General features: G+C 40.6%; 1 protein-coding gene across 2 annotated transcripts in view; it reads left to right on the top strand.

Annotated features, from left to right (window-relative positions):
* The window catches only part of SUCLG2 (succinate-CoA ligase GDP-forming subunit beta), a 260,803-nt gene that overhangs the window by 171,301 nt on the left and 70,114 nt on the right, over positions 1-19,388 (top strand). The window contains exon 10 of one of the 2 annotated variants that reach the window (XM_077770600.1): positions 4,571-4,610. The exons of the other annotated variant lie outside the window; for it this stretch is intronic. Coding sequence (XP_077626726.1) covers positions 4,571-4,610 — 40 coding nt within the window. The remainder of the gene's footprint in view (positions 1-4,570; positions 4,611-19,388) is intronic. 2 annotated transcript variants of the gene reach the window in all.

The raw sequence follows: 19,388 nt of genomic DNA, 5'->3' as shown, positions 1-19,388 counted from the left end.
GTTTGCTCAGCAACTCCCTCCCCCCCCCCCCCGGGACCAGTTGGCGCGAGGCGACCTGGTGTGCAGGTATTTGGCAAGTACGGTCTTTCTATGCCCCGAGCGGATGTTTTTCCCCCCAGAGCGGAGGTTTTTCTGTTTCGGACTCTCTCTTTTTCCCTCTCACTCCCTGTAGAGGGTAGAGGGGGATCGCCTCCCACCCTGGAGACTCCCATCCCCACCCGATTTTATCTTCCCCAGTTCGCACTCACGTTAGAAGGCTCTCTCAATGGATTCTGCATCCTTTTTCTCCCAATCTCTCAGGTTTTGTAAGGTTTCCAATGGCTTCACATCTTTTCTTTGTGATGTATGGGGGCGAGTGCAAGTACGGAGCTCCTTACTTCTCCGCCATCTTGCCCCCCTCCTCCAACATCTAGAAACTTTTATTTCAAATTTCCATGATATGCAAGTGGAAGATCAATTTTCTAGCAATTCATATGATTGTGTTTGTAAAACATCAATGACTGTCAGGGCATTTAAGAAAAAATTGTCCTTCACCACAGATTATGTGAGAAGCACTGCTCTGTGAGTTTTGATGGGTGGGTGGTATGTGTGTAAAGAACATTATCGTAACGGAATTTGATTGTACAGGGTGCATCTTGATTCTAAATTGGGCTTTATTACGGGCTCCAGTATTCTCAGTGTCCTGTTGTTCTTTGCTCATCACGCTTTGTCTTTTGTTTCTTTGGGGATACTTCTCCTGTGGCCCTGGCGATGGCCTTCTTTCATTCTCTTCACACCCACTTAGGTCTTCTCTTCCCCACTCCTGCCCACAGAGAATGCTTGTACCTGTTCCAGGCCAGTTGTTCTGTGGCATCCCTGGCAGAGGGTTGCTTTCAGGGGTGGGCGCCTGGCAGAAGCCCCTTATTCCAGCAAGAGGCTTCCCTGTCACTCTTCTCATGACACTCATGAAAAAGCCCCCCTGCCTGTGGGATCACAAATTAAAACAAGGTGGCCCAGGAGGCTCTAAGTATTCCTTCCCACTTGGTGACAGCCAAAGTAGGACCCAGCAGCAAAGCTGTGTTGGAGGCTCCCCTAGTCAGAGGGCTTCATTCTTCCTAGAGCCTGGCTTCTCCAAGCGCATGGACCAGCGGGAGTGGCATCCACTGGAACCCTTTTAAAAATGCAAATTCGTCATCCACTTGACCCTGCTGAATCAAAAAGTCTGGGGTCAGGCCCAGCAATCTGTATCTCAGCAAGCCCCTCAGGTGATTGTCATGCCTGAGAATGTGTGCTGGAGTTCTGTTAGCACCTCCCTTCTGTGAGCTGCATCAGCATCAGCTCCTATCCCAGCCGGTAGACATTTCATTCTGTTTTCCCTTGAAGAATTTATTTTCTGTCACTGACGACCCAACGAGTTCTGTGCTACACACTTTGTGTATCGCTTTTACAGTACTGAGAATTGCCCCAGCTCCCCCTTGTGCCATGTGGTAGCCCCGGACTCAACGCGGTTGACACTGATTTGAATTTCTTTCTCCATACACTTGACATCCCCTTGTGTTTTAAGATTTTTATTCCCTTATTTCTGTGTCAGAATCTCTCCCTAAAACTCAGAGGGACTCTATCAGTTCTAAAGTGACTTTTCTATCCAAATGAGAATTAAGGATAATCTTCTAGTTAATAGGTAACATTCATCAGCTGGGTTTGTAAATGCCTTTTTCTGAAGATCAGTTCCCTCATGGAGAACTTTTATTTCCCTTCCCTCTAAAAGTAGAGAACAAAAACAAGTTGTATAATTTTCAAGTGACTTTCTATAAACTTTATGAAATTACCTCATCTTAAACTCAGTCACTGAAGTAGATCTAATTCATTTCTGTCCCGATTAAGTTACCATCAGCTGCTTCTTTTCACAAGAGGTTTCCTTCCTATTATTGTTCTCTGTGCATTTAATCTCTCTTGGTACTTTTCTTCCCCTCTCTTGATTTGTAAGTGTTTTGCTGTGATTCAATCTCCTGTCTATTCTTGTTACAAGGTACAACCTTCATTTGTTATCTGAGTTACTTGTGCTATTTGGGAAAGAGGAAAGTGGTCAGATCTTTCAGTATTTGACAAATGTCATGATAATAGAGTGTTTCAAGGTGGAGAAGTTGAATCAGCTTTTATGTTTGGTCAAGAAAATTGATTCATAATGATATGTGACATAAGGTCTTCACTGAATTTTTCTTTGGTATACATGAAGAATGAAAAAAAACCACTTCTTTAAAAAAACAGAATTTAATGTTTCTTTATCTTGATGGCTTTTTGTACAGGCTCCCTTTACAGATTATTCTGTGTTCAAACAATCAGCATGTATCTTTCTCCAGCTATTAGATCATCTTGATATATCAGCTACCATTGAAAAATTGAGATTTGCATGGTTTCCTCTCATATTTTCAGATTCAGACTGACACCTCATTGCTATCTCTTCCATTTTGGGGGTTGTATCATGTTCTTGAGTGTTCACGTGTTCCTTGTGGGGGGTAGACCAGACAAGGATACAAGGTCACTTTCATCCCTACTTGTAGGTCCGAGTGTCTCTCACCCGCTGAAGCCACTACACATTGGAATCACATCTCACATGTACGTGAAGCTTTACAAAGACAGTTCAGAAGGCACAAAATATTTATAATTAAAATTAACTTTGGAAATCCTTTTAAGTCACTCATACATTTTAGTATCTGTGAGGAGATGCTGGTCCTTCTCCATGACATTCCTCACCACCATGGTCTATAATATAAAAACTGGTGGAGCATTTTATTGACATCTTTCTGTCCCCAGACACTATAAGCTCCTACAAGAGTGTGGTCTCTGTTTTGTTCACTGTCTCCCCACTCCTCGCACAGTGGCAGAAATATGGTGCACAATTAGTAATTATTTTTCCTCAATTATAAAAAATTAACTGTATCAAAGTTAAAGGATAAAATAAGTAATAATAATGGCAGCTAACACTTAGATAGGTATTAAGTATGTGCCAGGAACTGGTTTAAAGGCTTTACAACTAAGAACTCATTTATTCCTCACCTCAGACCTAAAATAGGTACTAAATCATGGCCATTTTATAGGTAAAGAAACTGAGGCACAAATAGATTAAGTTGCCAAAGGCCACACTTGACTGGTAAAGCAAGGATTCAAATCCGGGCAGCCTGCCTCTAGTCCCTCTTCTTACCAACTAGATCGTACAGTATCCTGTGAGCAAAGGGTCCCATTCCTTCTCATCTCCCTCGGAAACTTGTGTTCTTTGAATGGACCCATAATAATTTTGGCTCCTTCTTGCTCACTTGCTTGTTCTGTCCCTGTGCCTGCATAGTTGGATTTATATAAATTAAATGTGTGTCTGATGTGACTTTGATGTATGAGATGAAGCTAAATAACACTCTAGTGAGGGTATAAAGAAAGCAGTAAAAATCAGGGGCTTAGAAATTGTTGCAGAGTATTTTTGTCATGCATATTAGATCTTTTTTCTTTTTTTATACATGTAGTTTTCCAACCAGAAGGGTCATTATACAGTGGTTGAGAGAGAGAGACATAAAGAATGCCTGTTCAAATTCTGTGATCCTAAGAGATTTTTCTGTACCATACCCAATGAATTAATTTATCCTTCCAGGCAGTATTTTAGGTTTATAATTATATGGACCTTCAAAAGAAAAACAAAAAACAATCAAACAGAGGTGCCTGGGTTGGCTCAGTCAGTTAAGCCTCCAACTGTTGATTTCAGCCCATGTCATGATCCCAAAGTCATGGGATTGAGCCTTAAATCGGGCTCCCGCACTAAGTGTGGCTGAGCCTGCTTGAGATTCTTTTTCTCTCCCTTTGCTCCTCCCCATATCTCTCTCTCTCTCTCTCTTTCTCACACACACACACTCTCTCTCTCTCTCTCTCTCTTTCTCTCTCTCTCTCTCTCAAATAAAAATAAGAAAAAAAAAACAGTTATCAGGGAACACATGGAGGAAATGCGTGTGCAAAGCACATCCTGGGTGGTGGAAGAACTTGAAAGCTTCATGCTCAGCAAGTCACTTAATGTAAAGGGACTACAAGACCTGTCTTTTCATTGAAGACACATCATAGGACAGGTTACAGGGAGCCGATAAGTTCCAGGACATCCTGCACATTTAGTTCCTACTGCTCCCTGGAGGCTTTGCTTTTGGACTCCTCTTTGGAGTGAACTGTGTATCTGCCATTAATCAGAGTTCCCGAACCACACATCTTTTGTTATGTGGAGGGGAAACTCGAAGTTTCTCTCGCCATTGTTACCATGATGAGAAAGAAGTCAGTCTGTTGTTTTTTACATATGGAAGAACATTTTCACTGTTGAAGTATTCATGTCTTGATTAAGGTTTCTATCCTGTTTCTTTCTAGTTTGCTAATATAAGTAGTATGAACTCAGTGCACATACTGTGTCAGCTCTGAGTCATGTGCTTGGTGGCATTTTGTTAATTACATTTGCTTATTTAGCACTAATGCAAGAAGCATGACTATTAAGTCTTCAATTTTGGGGTTTGTTTTTTAAACTCATTCCTTGGTAGCATTTCTCCCTTTATTTTTCTCATCTTTTCAGACCAGGGGAAAGAAACAGCCCCAGAAGAGTGTTGTCATGGGTGAGCAGTCCTGAGGATGGGGAATGTGGAAGTTGGTGATGGGTGGGTTGTGGGGACCGCTCTATCAGTAGCAGGTAAGAAATGGAGTCCCACCCCACACTCCTGTATCTCTTCCCCTTCCTAGGTCAGGAGTGAGGCATTGCTGAGGAAGAAATACCTTTGGTGGAAAAGGACCCAATATAAGAATCTTGAGTGACCTGGATGCTTGTAGGGGGCATTAAAAAAAAAACAAAAAAAAACAGTAAAAATAAATTAAAGGAAGGCTCTATTAAACCAGTAAAGTATGTGTTTCAATCTGATTTTAAGTGAAGCTTCTTTAAAAAAAAAACAGTTTTAAAACTTCATATGCAGCAGTATCTGAAAATTGGGTGAGACTGACTAAATAGGAAAGAAAGCAATCTCATAAGATGAGTTAAGTCTAAGCAAATGTAGCAGGATTTGGCATGTTCTTCTGAAAGGGGGCCAAACCCTTTATAGTCACCAAGTAAATCAAGTCTTGTCTCCTCTCTGTCAGCTCCTTGATATATCTATGGAAATCCATAGAGTGAGACCAGCGAGAACAGAGCAAACGAGCTTTCCTTCGCGGGTGTTATTCTGAGTCATTTGAACCCAGCAGTATTCCTCTCTTAAATGTTTACAGCATATACATTCCTGAAAAATTTTAGGTAGATTCATACTTTGTCCAAGTCTGTCATAATTTGTGTTGGTCAGTGTATTCTTAAAATATAAGAGCCATAGGAAGAGGATACCACCTTTCTACCATTTGCCGTTACTAAGGACAAAAGCAAGAGCCCCTGTAGAGAAGAGCAGAGCAGGCTTTGTTAAGTCAGGAGGGGATTGTCAGTATGAACTCATGTTCTATTTACTTTAAGGAAATGGTTTTAATTAAACAACATTCACAGCTTATTACTTTGCTTGGCAAGCCTTGAGGACTTCAGGACTGGTAGTGCTGATACTCAGAATTACCTGAAGAAAACAGCCTCATGTCCTTCCCAAATACAATGTCTTTTATAATGAAGTTGGGTCAAAATAAAATTCACCCTAAAATAAAGTGTGCCTATTCCTACATACTTTGCACTTTGTAGTCAAGAGTCTTCATGATTACCTGTCTAAAACATATCCCTTAAAGATCTTTCTTGTTGGAATTTAAAGTAATTTCTAAATTACCTATATTTTTAAATTTTAGAGTTGTGTCTTTGAAATTTATTTCATTTTCTAAATAACTCAGTTCCATAATTTAATACATGGTCATTAGGGAGGATTTGACATATAGAAAAGCACACAGAATAAAATAAAGTCACACCTAATTTTTTTAGCTCAGAGATAACTATTATTAAGATCTGGAAGGTATGCTTCCAGTGTTTTCTTTTTCTTTCTGTGTAAATACACAGACTCTACATTAAATGGGGACTATACTTTTTTTCCCTTAACAATATACTGAAATCATTTTACCACATCATTAAATATTTTTGTGTAGCAAGATTTTTAGTGGCCATGTCATGTTCCATTATGTGAATACACCCTTGTCTGTATAGTTTTCTTATGGTTAAAACATTTAGCTGGCTTCCTATTTTTTGTTCTTATTGTAATGTGGTCATTTTTTATATTTTTGTGGTATAGATTTATAAGTGGAATTGGAACTTTGGTGGCTTTTCCCCCCTTGGAGACAGGGGACTCTATTTTTTTTAACCCTGTACCTATACATGAAAACATTTTCTTTTTTGTTCTACCCAAAATGTTATCTGGTGACCATTTAATTAATTGAGCTTGGTTGGCTTCCATCATTCCCTGAACAAAGCATTTTGCTAAATGATCCCAAATGTTAAATAAAACCAATTAACAAATAGATGCTTAGACATTAACAGATGCCTTCAGAGGGTCTGTATATAATTAAACTAAATAAATCTTACTGTAATAATGACAGTTGGGTAAAAACAAATTATTATCATCAAGGGTGTTTCATTATAAAGCAGACCACTAAACAGAGTCCATGATAAAGTATAAAAATCACATAACAATACAATATAGTATATTTTGTAGTAAAAATGTGCTTATCAGGTTTTGGATCTGGTACAAAATACATGACACTTTGTGGTTGCTAGAAACTTTGCATGCAGCAATTAAGGAAATAGGATCTTTTAAAAAAATTCCTTTTTTTAATATATGCCAGTAGCAAAGTAGGAATAAGTGAATTTTCTAGACTTTACCTTTTCCATGTATTGAAGAGATAAGTATTACTGTGTTAAAATAGCCTCAAATTAGAGGCCAAGAAAGAACTTACTTGCTGTGTTCTTGTTGGAGTCACTTTATGGATTTTTATGGACAGAGTAGTAATTGAAATGGAACTAGATTTGATTTTTTTCAGTGATAGTATCAGTCTATATAATATAACATTAAATCCTTTTCACTCATTTTTTATGTCTTAAATGAAGACCATCAAGCATTCTAAACACATGGAAGATTTTTCAAATAGTTTTGGTAGTAATTAGGATGGTTTTTTTAAATTTTAAATTTTTTTTTTTTTATTTTAGAGGAGGGAGGAACAGAAGGGAAAAGGAGAGAGAGAATCTTAAGCAGGTTCTGGACTCAGCACATGGGGCTCGATATCAAGACTGTTAGATCATGACCTGAACCAAAATCAAGAGCCGAACACCCAGCCTACTGAGCCACCCAGGTGCCCCGGCAATTAGGATGAGTGTGTGTGTGTGTGTGTGTGTGTGTGTGTGTGTGTGTGTGTGTGTAATATGTTCTCTTACATTGTGGCCTCTGGAGGAACAAGTTTCTTGCATATACTTTTTGCTCACAGTTGCTGTCAGGAGGGAGAAATCCATCAATCTGATTTGTTTCATTAAAGCACATTTCTTTGGCCAGTGATGTGGTGGGTGGAATCATACTGTCCATTTAAACGATCTAGAGCTCAGACATGTTGTGGTCTATTTCAGAGGTCCTCCTTGCGTGTAACACAGACCAAGGCTCTCCTCTAAAGCTGGCCACAGCAGTTCCCTACTCTTCCTCCTCCTCCTCATTTCTCCTGCCCTTCTTCTTTTGTATCCTACTCCAGAGAAGGCAGTACCAGTAAATACCAGACCAGTTAGAGCCATTTATGGGGTAAATACTAAATGTTCTCTTTCTGTCTGGCTACTCGTCCTGTAACTCTAGAAGAGTGAAGTTTTCTGGTTTTAGTGGAGTCGTATGTTAAGAAGCTTGGATTGAGAGGATTGGAGTTCGAGCCTGAAGGATGGGGGAGCAGTTATGGTATTCCAATGTCTGGAACTTAACTTGGCTAAAGAAGCCCTCAGCTCTGTCATTCAACCTGAATAAGAAGATCTTGCTCTCACCTTAGCTAATTACAGAGGTCACCTTCACTCGCCTTACTTTGATCGCCCATCATTTCCCCCACTGATCCTGTATAACCACCATCGTGTCCATGCTGACACTTCAGATTCCCCTGGGTCCTGTGGCCAAGTATCATTTTAATATCATCCTCCGAGTACACTGATATTATGCTTTTTAATAATTATTTATTGAACAATTCTTCATCTTGGCAAATACATGAAAGCAAGGAAACAAAACAGATGGAGACCACTCAGATCCCAACACCGTTAGCAACATGTATGTTCTCCGAATGTTTCTTGTCACAGTATGTTAAGTTCCCCTGGTTTCTGGCCTCAGGCAGAGAAGTGCTGGTCTCCCTTTTTGGACATTGCGTCACCCATCAGCAGGCCATCTCATGGCAGAGGAATGGAATCTTTCAGGTGTGTGGAAGCTATGCTTGGAAAGAGCTTTCCTCTCTCATGTGTTTGGTGTGTAGGGCAAGGACGGTGTGTAGGGTGGTGATGGCAGTGCATCTGTCCATCTAAATTATGGTTGTTGAAAACATGGGCATTTTCGAGAAAAGCATGCACATACAATGAGAAATGCATTTACAGACTGGGTGGGAGCAGACAGCTGGAGCAGAAGCTGAAGTGTTAGAAGCTCATTATGTGCTCATTTTTGGCTAACTTGAACCTGAGGAAACCACATGAAATGTGAAAAATTCATTTAAGTTTCTTACACCATGCCATTCCTTTTCTTTTATTTTCTTTAGTTTATTCAATTTAGCCACGTTTCGCTCCCTGAATTAGGTCAGATTTATGTGCAAACAACAGTCTTAAACTCATTTTGTGAATTGTAAAGTTTGAATTGAGAAAATAAATTCCCTAAATTTCCTGGACACCGTATGCCTTTTTTTTAAATTTAATATTTTATTTAGCTAAGAACCGTACAGCAACATGACACCTAACATAAAGGCTGGGTTTCACTTTAGGGCATTCTCCTTTTGAATCTTGAAGTCCTCATGTCCAGTCATTTTTCCTGTTGACTTCCCCTGGGACCCTGCAGTGACTAGAAGTCTTTGCATTCCTCTTATTGGTCTCCCATTGCTGTTAGGACACAGCACCCACCAGCCACTATGGTTTACAAGGCTCCTTGTAACGGTACCTGCCAACTCTCCAGACCACACCGTGCCTTTTTGTCTTTCCCATTGGGTTCAGTTGGTCACTGATCTTCTCTCCCTTTCTGGAATGTATGAGCACATCCCCGTCCTCTTCGTTCCACCCCTAAGTCTTCCCCTCTCATGTTTTTCTTTCCTGTCCTCATTCTTCAGGACTCCGCCTGACTACAGCTATGCAAAGAGCTTTCCACAACCCCCACAGGCCCAGTTTCTGAGAGTGAGGGTTGTTTCCCATTAGGACTTCTCAAATGATACTCCCCTTCTAGCTTAATTATGCAGTCATATAGGTGATTTTGTATTCATTTCTGTTCCTGTTATCCTTTGCTTCCCAACAAGCCACCCTCAAGCCTACATAGTGGGTTCAAATAGCAGTTCCTTCCTCTCTTCATCGTTCTTTGGTCCCCCTGGATTCTGCTTTGTGGTTCTTATGCAGAGTTTGCCGTGATGCTGCAGCCACTGGTTGCTGGATGTCCAAGGTAGCCTCCTTCCATGTGCCGGGCCTTATTCCTCCTGGGCCTCTCTCATTTTCTTTCTCTTTGTATCGCTTCTCATCCCTCCACATGGCTAGGCCTTCCCACACCTTGGTGGTGTCAAAATGATCCTATATAGTGACTGGCTTCCAGGAGTATGGGAATGGAAGCTGCTCCATCAGGACCAGCACTGTGTCACTTCTGCCATATTCTGTTAGAGCTGTCACAGGCCCTGCCCAGATTCGGGAGTGAGAGGGTGGTAGAGAATCAAACCCCGTCTCTTAAAGTGGGAGTGGCAGAATCACAGTGCAGAAGAGCGTGTGTGGTAGAAGATACTGGTTGATTGTCTTTGTTTGTTTTTATTTTTTTAATGTTTTGTTTATTTTTGAGACAAACAGAGACAGAGCATGAGCAGGGAAGGGGCAGAGAGAGAAGATGACACAGAATCTGAAGCAGGCTCCAGGCTCTGAGCTGTCAGCACAGAGCCCAATGTGGGGCTTAAACTCATGAACTGTGAGATCATGACCTGAGCCGAAGTTGGACTCTTAACCAACTGAGCCACCCAGGCTCCCCAGGGTGATCGTCTTTGAAAACTGCCTAACCTCCTCAGCCAGACTTTGACCTTCATGGAATCAGCATCAATATTTTACACTGTATCAGCACATAGTAGCTGCTGAAAAGATACTTTTGAGCAAATAAATGAATAGCTCCAGGGAAAAATCTTAGACAAATAGAAGATCAGGCCAGGACACAAATACAAGTGAACATGATCTCTTGCTTTTTCTTAGGTTAAACTCCCTTTCCTACCTGCACCACCCTATCTTCTAGAATTTGTTACCATCCAGCATGCTTTTATTTCATACATTTTCCCCTCAGGTAGCACTCAACTGAGCAACTTTCCCTCTCCCATCTGTTTTCCCCAGTAAAATTTCTTGAGAGCATGCGTTGTGTTCTTTAGGATATTGAGCTCAATATCAGACAAGAGCGTGTGGTCATTAACCTGGGCCACTTACTAGTCAGCCTTGAATGGAATTCCAGCTCTTTCCCTCTTAGCTGTGTGACCTTGGCAAGTGACTTAATTCCTGGAAGACTCATTTTTTTTTCCCCTGGGCATATTAATAGAAACAGCTCCATGTGGTCATTAGGAGTATTACATGAGCTGATTAATAGAAATATTAATATTCTAATATTAATAGAAATGGGCTTTAGCTGTGTGACCTTGGCAAGTGACTTAATTCCTGGAAGACTCATTTTTTTTTCCCCTGGGCATATTAATAGAAACAGCTCCATGTGGTCATTAGGAGTATTACATGAGCTGATCAGACATCAAGCTTTTAGCACATGCTGTTCGTTATTATTCACTTCTAGTAACTCTTGGATTTCGTGTTGTGCTGATAAAGCCATCACTCAATAGATAGTTGCTGAGTGAATAAGCATTTTACAATTTTCAAATACTCCTTTTCACAGACATCCTACCCTATACTTGAACAAGGTAAAATTATAGTATAACTTCCTAAAGACATTATCCTTTTAGTAAAACTCTATTTGAAAAACCTGTCATCCTGGGCTTTTCCATTTCAGCTTTTTTCGGTGTTTATAGAAAGGCAGTGATGCTGGTTTTTCTTCACTTCACCTGTCAAAGTTGTTCTCTCTGGAGCTTAACCAGGTATGATACGTGCTTTGACCAGACCCTTTGCACTTGGTAGAAAAGTGTGAGAAACTGAAAAAATTTCATATTTCTCAGTTTTTCAGATTATAAACATACATCAGAGCTATTATTTTGACTGGCAAAGTTTAAGAGATTCTGACTAGTATAGTAAAACTTAGACTCTGGAGAGTAATATATAGTTAAGTGTATTTATGCCATCTACCTCATGAAGTAAGAGAAAAACAAAGTTGTGGAGAACATTCTGAAATTCTGCAGATGGCCTTGAAGGCCGGAGGTCATTAATTAGGAAGGAAGGTCTTTGTCTCTGAATTCATTTCATTGCGGAAGTCTCCTTCTCAGTTCTTAAAAACACATTAAGAATTCCTACTTTTCAGATTTCTGACTTGTATCTAAAGTTATAATGGACTGGATTTAATATACTTTGCCCCTGGGGAAAAGATACTTATGGATTTATGTTGCAAAGGAAACTTCCTGCTGCCTCCTCTTCATAAGCAGTAAAGCACGTTATCCTTTTATCTTGGATAATATTTCATACCTTGCCGCCCATAAGTTTCCTGACTGTAATCAGTCCATTCTCTCGTTATCATAACTTGCCTGCATGGTGTCTGGGCTGTTGCCATCCCTGTGCACCAGAACCTCAGCATTTCTTTCCAGAGATCATAGCATTTGATCTAAACGGAGAAAATGAACAAGACACAGGTTTTACCACATAGAAATCGATAGTGACAAACTTCAGTACCATTTTATCTTGCCAGACGCCATCTTGATAGTGCTCCTGATCTCCCACGTTAGTAATGGCAGAACATCAGATTAAGGTTTCCTCAGAGGAGAGTGGTATAAATTGAGAAGTTTATTTTTACTGCCTAAAAGCTACAAAGGCAGTTAGATACATGGAGGCATTCAGCCACGATCAGATCAGTGTTTTGGAAATTCCTTCAGCTTACCTAGTAAGTTAATGTCCATTTGTTCAAAGAAAAATAGACTTAAGAAACTGACAAGGATTTGAATTCATTTGTTAAAGTAAAGTACTTCCACAATGATACCATCTAAGGATTGTGTTACTAAGGCTAGAGTTGCTAAGAAATAAGCTGGTAATTCACAAGGCTGAGTCCCGATTCTTATTCTGGTTATCATTAGCTGTATAATATTAGGTCATTGTTTCTCAAACTTGAGCCTATCCGAGAGCCACTTGGAGGGCTTGGTAAATGCAGATTACCAGGTGCCATTCTAGGTCAATTTCTTTAGTGGTTATTGCTAAGAAGATAATAAAACAAGGTGATGAGGTGATAATATGTTCGTCAGGGTCTTGGACACCACCAAGGAAGGATTCGTGTGCAAGGCTTTTCCTAAAGGAAGTGTCTTTGAGGGATAATGGCAAAGAACCAGAAAAGGCTAGAGAGCCATAAGACTATGATATAGGTCTGATCCTGCATGAGAGAAAGAGGGAAGATAGGTTGGGTACAGACACGACCTGTACTGATGTGCAGAGTAAGGAAGGTTTGACAAGGCTGTCAGATAGTTCTGGAACTGCAGTCACTGATAAAGAAGTCTCAGGTCTCCTGGGAATGGGCCTACTTTAATGCCCCTCTGTACCTAGTCACTGGTTGGGAACAGACCAGGAGCAGTGTGGCTTTGGCACCAGTACAGCCAGTCTGACTCCCTGTATTTCTAAGTCATACCAGCAAGTAAGCAGTTACTTTAGTTGGACTGTCCACAGAGAGCCTCTTGGAGGAGGTGACCTTTAAACTGTGTCCTGGATGATTTAAAGGGATTAACCTATAGTGATCTGAGGCTAAGTGGAAAGAGCAGGGAAAGCAAGTGCTAAGTTCAAAGGCAGGAAACAACTGAATGTTTCAGGGGCAGAGCAAGGAGAAAAACTGAGTGGGAGGTAAAAGGTAGGGTGGGGCTGGCTAGGAAAGAACATGTAGGCCACATTAGGAAGTTTGAATTTCATTCTCATAAAATGGAAAGCCTCTGAATGGCTCTAAGCACCAGGATGATGAAATTGAAGACAAAGTGGGGAGTATGCATTGTGGCAAAGGGAAGAAAGAAAACAGAAGTCTAGCTAGTATTAGTCTAGGCAACACAAAGACAAAGCTTTCTGGTTTTGGGGCACCTGGGTGGCTCAGTCAGTTGAACATCCAACTCGATTTCAGCTCAGGTCATGATTCCAGGGTGATGGGCTCAAACCCCGCATCCAGTGCCATGCTGAACATGGAACCTGCTTAAGATTCTCTCTCCATCTCTCTCTGTCTCTCTGTGCCCCTCCCTCCCCCTCAATCTCTCTCTCTCTCTCTCTCTCTCTGTCTCTCTGAAATAAAGAAAATAAAGAAAAAGACTGTCTGCTTTGAATTACTTCTTTTTTATCCAAGCCTTTGGGATCCTGAAAATATGGTGGGTAGTCCACTTATATTTAGGGAATTTACCAGAGATGCCCTGTTTCTTCTCCCCCATATAATATATTATATTCCAGACAGTAATTTTGCAAAGTCCATCTTCCAATTTATCCTGGTGCCTCTTACTCCTCCTATAACCTGTTTGCCTCCTCTGTGCCTGCTTTGGTTTTGAGCTCCATGCCCGCTTTGGTTTTGAACTCCATGCTGTGCATGCAGCCTCACATTTTAAGGCAGCTTTCAAAGACCTTGACCATCATGTTCAAAGCAGCAGAAATGTACTGATCCACCAATCTCATTTCTCATTCTACATATTGTCTCAGAAATTCCCAAGGGCAAAACTGAAGCAGAACACTGATTAATATAAGAAGGCAACTTCTAAAGGAAAACAAATGGATGGAATTTAGCTAAATTTAGTTAAGAATAATGTCTGCTATCAGGATAATTCTTGTGCTCCCCCTACCCTAGAAGCCCAGTGTGTAAGGAAGATTGGAAGGTTGGATGGTCCAGATTCCTGCCCCACCCCTGAGCATTCTGGTTTGCCTGAAACCAGAGCTCTCCAGCGAGAGCTCTTTGATACTGTGTTTTGGGGGGTTTTGTTTGTTTTGCTGTGCCTTTTGATTGCATTTGCAGAAGCCACAGTGAAAGCAGAGTAAACCCTAACCATGATGTTTGAGATTTGGAAATATGCCCCTGGGAATTGAGAGTGTTCCTATTTCAAAGAAATGGCAGCTTAGAAAAACTCTATTCCTACACCTGTAAAATTTCACTCCTGTGACTTCTCCTTCTTCCAGTTATGGACTGCTCTGTTCTCTTGGCAGGTAGGGAGCTCTTGCAGGCCAGGAGAAGTGCATGCTTATGCTTTAAGTAGAGCACTGATTGCCCTGTCAGTCAGAGCGCTGAGGAACTAGGAACTTCTGAGATTGATGCTTGACAGAATAATTAGAAAAGTGTCACTTTCAGTAACCATTCGAGCACACTCTAAAGGAATGGGCCTAGGCCAGGTCTCTGCTGTCCAAATCGGAGGTTAAACGTTCAGGAAGACAAAACATAGTGTGTCATGGGAGAAAATTGACTCAGATGCACAGAAAGGGATGGCTCTCCAACTCCCAGACTATGGACACCCAGTTGTTTGGGCGTTTGCAGAGGTGTTTTCCTGGACTTCTGCCAACACCGATGGCCATTTTCATTCCTACTTGAGATTATTTCACTCTCGGTTGACTGTTTGCCTTGGACTGATGTGTGCAGACAGCTGGTGAGGCAGCTTTCTCCTTGACCTTTTCACAGGGATGACACTTTTCCCTCCTCATTTCAGGATGGCCCCTGGCCCCTGCATAACCTCAGGGCCCCACAGCTAGAGTCTCTCCCCTGCAGTCCCCGTCAGCTTGATCATGTTAATGTTTTCCAGACTTGCAGTATGTCAGGTATAGTTGGACACCAGCAGGAAACCACAAGAGAGATCAGTAGAAGAGTGGTGTCATCTTAGACAAATGAATTGCTTCAAGAAAAAATTTAAAAAAATCATTTATGTGTTTATTTTATAGGGAAATTAAACATTCATAAGAAAATATGTGGAGATAAAAATTCCTCCTATTTTATACATCCTTTGTCTTAAATGGCTTCCTTTAAAAAGTTTTCGGAAAGAAAATAATTCTTTCCATCCTTGTCCATATGCAGGTATTTTTAATACTTCCAGATACCAGAGTTTCTCGGGACCGACTTTGGCCATCGTTACCCGTCTTTCAATAAGCACAGCAACAACAGTGATAGCAATGAGGAATTAACACTGAAGGAGCGCTGTGTGTGTGTGGCAATGTTCAAAATGCTTGCGAGGAGTTAAAATATTTTGCTTTAAAAAGCAGAAAATTTTCAGTGTTGTTCAGCCACTTTGTTAAGTAGACAGTTTTAGAGAAGGATTATAATTACATCACCCCCCACTTGTGTTTAATTAAAGCAGTAAAAGGGCAGAAGTCACAGCAGCTCACACTCAACCTCACCTCTTAGGACTTGCCTTTTATGTGTCTTATCTCAGTTCTTGCTCACACACTTGAGCTGATCTCCATTTTCTGCAGACTATATTCTAAACTCCTGAGTCAGAGGAGCACATATCATCATCTGGCCCCAGAAAACCTTACTTACCTTCCATTGCTGACACCAGTGTCACCATCTGTACCAAGTACCTTTGCCCCGGAAGGTGCTTCCTTCCTTCCCAACTGTGCCAACCTCCTTGGAAATCTCCTCGGATAGCGTGAACTGAAGGGTGTTTTCTACATCAGTGGTTTTCAGGTGAGGATGGTGTTGGCCCTCAGGGAACGTTTGGAAACATCTGGACCAACTTTGCTGTCCTCCTTAGAAATCTCCCCAGATGGTAAGAACTGGAGGGTATTTACCAAATCCATGATTTTCAAGTAAAGATTGTGTTGGCCCCTAAGTGAAGTTTGGCAACATCTGGAGACATTGTTTTGTATCAGTTTGGTCTGCCCCTGGCATCTCGTGGGTAGAGGCCAGGGATGCTGCCTCAGCAACCCTCAGTGCACAGGATGGCCCCATAACAATGGGTTATCTGCCTTCAAATGATAACACTGCCAAGACTGAGAAACGTTTTACTGAAAGGCCTTTATTTTTTTCAAATCTCTGACTTATCAGTGCCTGATACATAATGTATGATTAAAAAGATATTGAAATGAACACACAAACCCCTTATTCCTCAGAATGCCGTCTTTCTTTGTGCTGCTTCTGTTATAGTTATGTGAAAACCTAATTACATTTTATGTTTTTACTTGCTAGAATTCCAGAGTCACTTAAATATATAATCTCCACTTAAGATTTCAGGCAGATTTATGGAGTTGGCAAAAGAAAATGAGAAATGAGGTAGCTTCATTGCATCGCTAATGTTCAAAACCCAAATCGTGTCTTGTGTCAGACTCATGTACAGCACTGTTAATTTGTTAATGGTTGCCATTTTAGTTTTCTTCATCTTGGTTCTTGGAAGAGAAACATAAAGAGGAATTTTCTTAAAAGCCCATTGAAAAAGGGAGTCTCTTTGTCATAGAATTTTCAGGTATGTGTATGTAAGGAATGTCTTTCAGCAGGAAAGATGAGATGGACTTGGGCAGAATGAATCTGAGCCCTGGTTCCTAGTTCAGAGACTTCAGGCAAATTAGTCAGCTCTTCCCTGTCACACCCATCCATGAACCTGGATGGGGGAAAACCCCAGAGAATGTGCACTGAAATATTCATATTGGTTACATTTTCTCTAATTGATGGTGTGTTGGAAGTGACTTCTACTTTTCTTCTTTATTGTTTGAAGTTTTCCTTTTCAGTCAAACCAGAGTCACTGCTAACCTACAGAGCCAGGATGAGAAGCTAGATTTTCTAGCTCCTTCTCTGGCCTCATAAGAGCCAGTGGGTAAAAAAGAAAAAAAAAAAAATCATGTTTATGAGCAAGATCCTACTGCTGGTTCAAAATCATAGTATATCAGAGCACGTGGGTGGCTTTGTCAGTTAAGTGACCAACTTTGGCTCAGCTCATGATCTCGCAGTTTGTGGGATTGAGTCCGCCCTCAGGCACTGTGCTGACAGTTCAGAGCCTGGATCTTGCTTCAAATTCTGTGTCTCCCCCTCTCTGCCCCTCTTCCGGTTTCTCTCTCTCTCTCTCTCTCTCTCTCTTTCTCTGTGTCTCTCAAAAATAAACATTGAAAAAGTTTTTTTGAAATTAAAAAACTTTAAATTAAAAAAAATTTAATGTTTATTTTTGAGAGACTGAGAGAGACAGAGCATGAGCAGGGGAGGGGCAGAGAGAAAGAGGGAGACACAGAATCTGAAGCAGCCTCCAGGCTCTGAGCTGTCAGCACAGAGCCCAATGCAGGGCTCAAACCCACAAACTGTGAGATCATGACCTGAGCCAAAATCGGACGCTTAACCGACTGAGTCACCCAGGTGCCCCATAAACATTAAAAAACTTTTTAAAAAAATTGTAGTACATTATACTTATAGTAAACTAAAGCACTCCAATATTTGAACCTTTGTTTTCTCAACTGTAAAATGGGAATATTAATCACTCTGTCATGGTATTGATTATAACCAGTGTGATCAAGAGAACTTTGGTGGTATTGTAGTTCTCTCTCTTTCTGGTGAAGTAGAACCTTAGAAAAGTCACTTCCCATCTCTGAAGTAGTTAGTAGCTTCTCTGTGAAGTGGAGTTAACTAAACTCTTGCAAAGTTGATATAGAAAGATTCATTAAGATAAGATTTTAGAGCACATGATAAAGAATCTAGTGTTCAATGCATGATGGGTGGCTGCTACTAATTTCTGACATCAATATTAATTATTATTCCTTTTGTTACTATCATGCTATTATTGTGTAAGCCAGATATAGCTTTTACATGGAAGTTCTTCAGGTTTGAAATATTATTACCACTATCATTGTTTTTAGCTGTACTTCTAACTGGAAATTACAAGACCTCGATTAGGGATGATTTACTCTCAAGACATTAATTGACACAGGCAGACTATTGGGGTATCCAGTATAAAATCTGTATTTCTTCTTTAGTAGCAGACTCTCAACAGAATGTCAGTTCCACGAAACTTTGCAACCTCTTTCTCAACTAGGTGGAGTCATGTGACTGCCTTCTGGCCAGTGAGGTGTAAACCAACCTAAGGGGAGGACCTCTGGCGGGGTTGTTTTTAAAAACTTGAAGCAGCTGGGAAGGGAGCCCTTTTCCCTTTCCCGGTCCTTCCCTGCTCCTTGCATTACCTCTGTAATGCAGGCGCTCCACCAGCACTCTGGGACTTAGACATAACCTCAGTTGCTAGCCTTGCATAATGGCAGCGAAGGTCAAAGGGTTGGAGTCTGTTTGATAAGTGATATGCATTCCTGACCCAGGTACTACCTGTCTTCTTTCATATGAGAGAATAAATACTTGTATGTTTATGTCTCTCTGGTCCTTTGTTCTTGACCAATCCAGTCTTACCACTGAGAGCTTTGGCATGCTTCTTCACATTTACCATGGAATACTTCCAACAGTTTTGTTCTTTTCTGGTGAATTTCTCTTCTAATGTGATAGATAAATAAATAAGTTGACTCAAATTTAAACTAGACCCTTGAGCACATCAACAAATGCAAGCCTTCATAGTAAGTGTAAATACAAATACGTGTTATTCTTCAACATGCATTTTAGGCTTATTTTGAAGATGAAATTGTTTTAAAGAAAGGAATGAATGGTTCTTTAATATGGGGTTTTTCTAAAGGTGGTACTAATAATACCTTAAAGCAATGGTGATGTTTTCCTTCAAATACGTGGTTGTTCAGTGAATCTCGTGTGTTTTTCACATGTATTGACTAGAGAGAGGATGTAGTGAATATGTTTTCAATGAATGTTTAACATTTTTCCCCTCTACTCAAAGTACTTTGTCAAGCAGACCATACTAGCTTAAATGGTAGAAAAAAGAGAAAAAGGTAAAAGTGTGGTGACTAATTCATACTAACACCCCTGTACACACATATAAAACAGCTGCCCTCTGAATGGTTCACTGGCCACCAAGATCAGGTACAGGCTGTGTTAAGAGTTTTTGGTTAAATGACCTTCTGTATGAATAAATTAGAATAGATTAGATTTGATTGACCACGTTACAATTTAAATCGTAAAGAAAAGCGTGTTTTCTCTTTCTGGGCTCTTTTGTTGTGTTGGGTCTCAAAGGTGTTTAACCATGTGTTTTTCATATTGGAAGTCTTTCCTAAACACAAATGAGCA

This window comes from Crocuta crocuta, unplaced genomic scaffold, assembly GCF_008692635.1.
Source record: "Crocuta crocuta isolate KB4526 unplaced genomic scaffold, BGI_CrCroc_1.0 scaffold126, whole genome shotgun sequence".
In the NCBI taxonomy this organism is placed as follows: domain Eukaryota; kingdom Metazoa; phylum Chordata; class Mammalia; order Carnivora; family Hyaenidae; genus Crocuta; species Crocuta crocuta.
The sequence above is the reverse complement of the archived record's forward strand: the minus strand, read 5'-3'. Positions and strand labels throughout refer to the sequence as shown.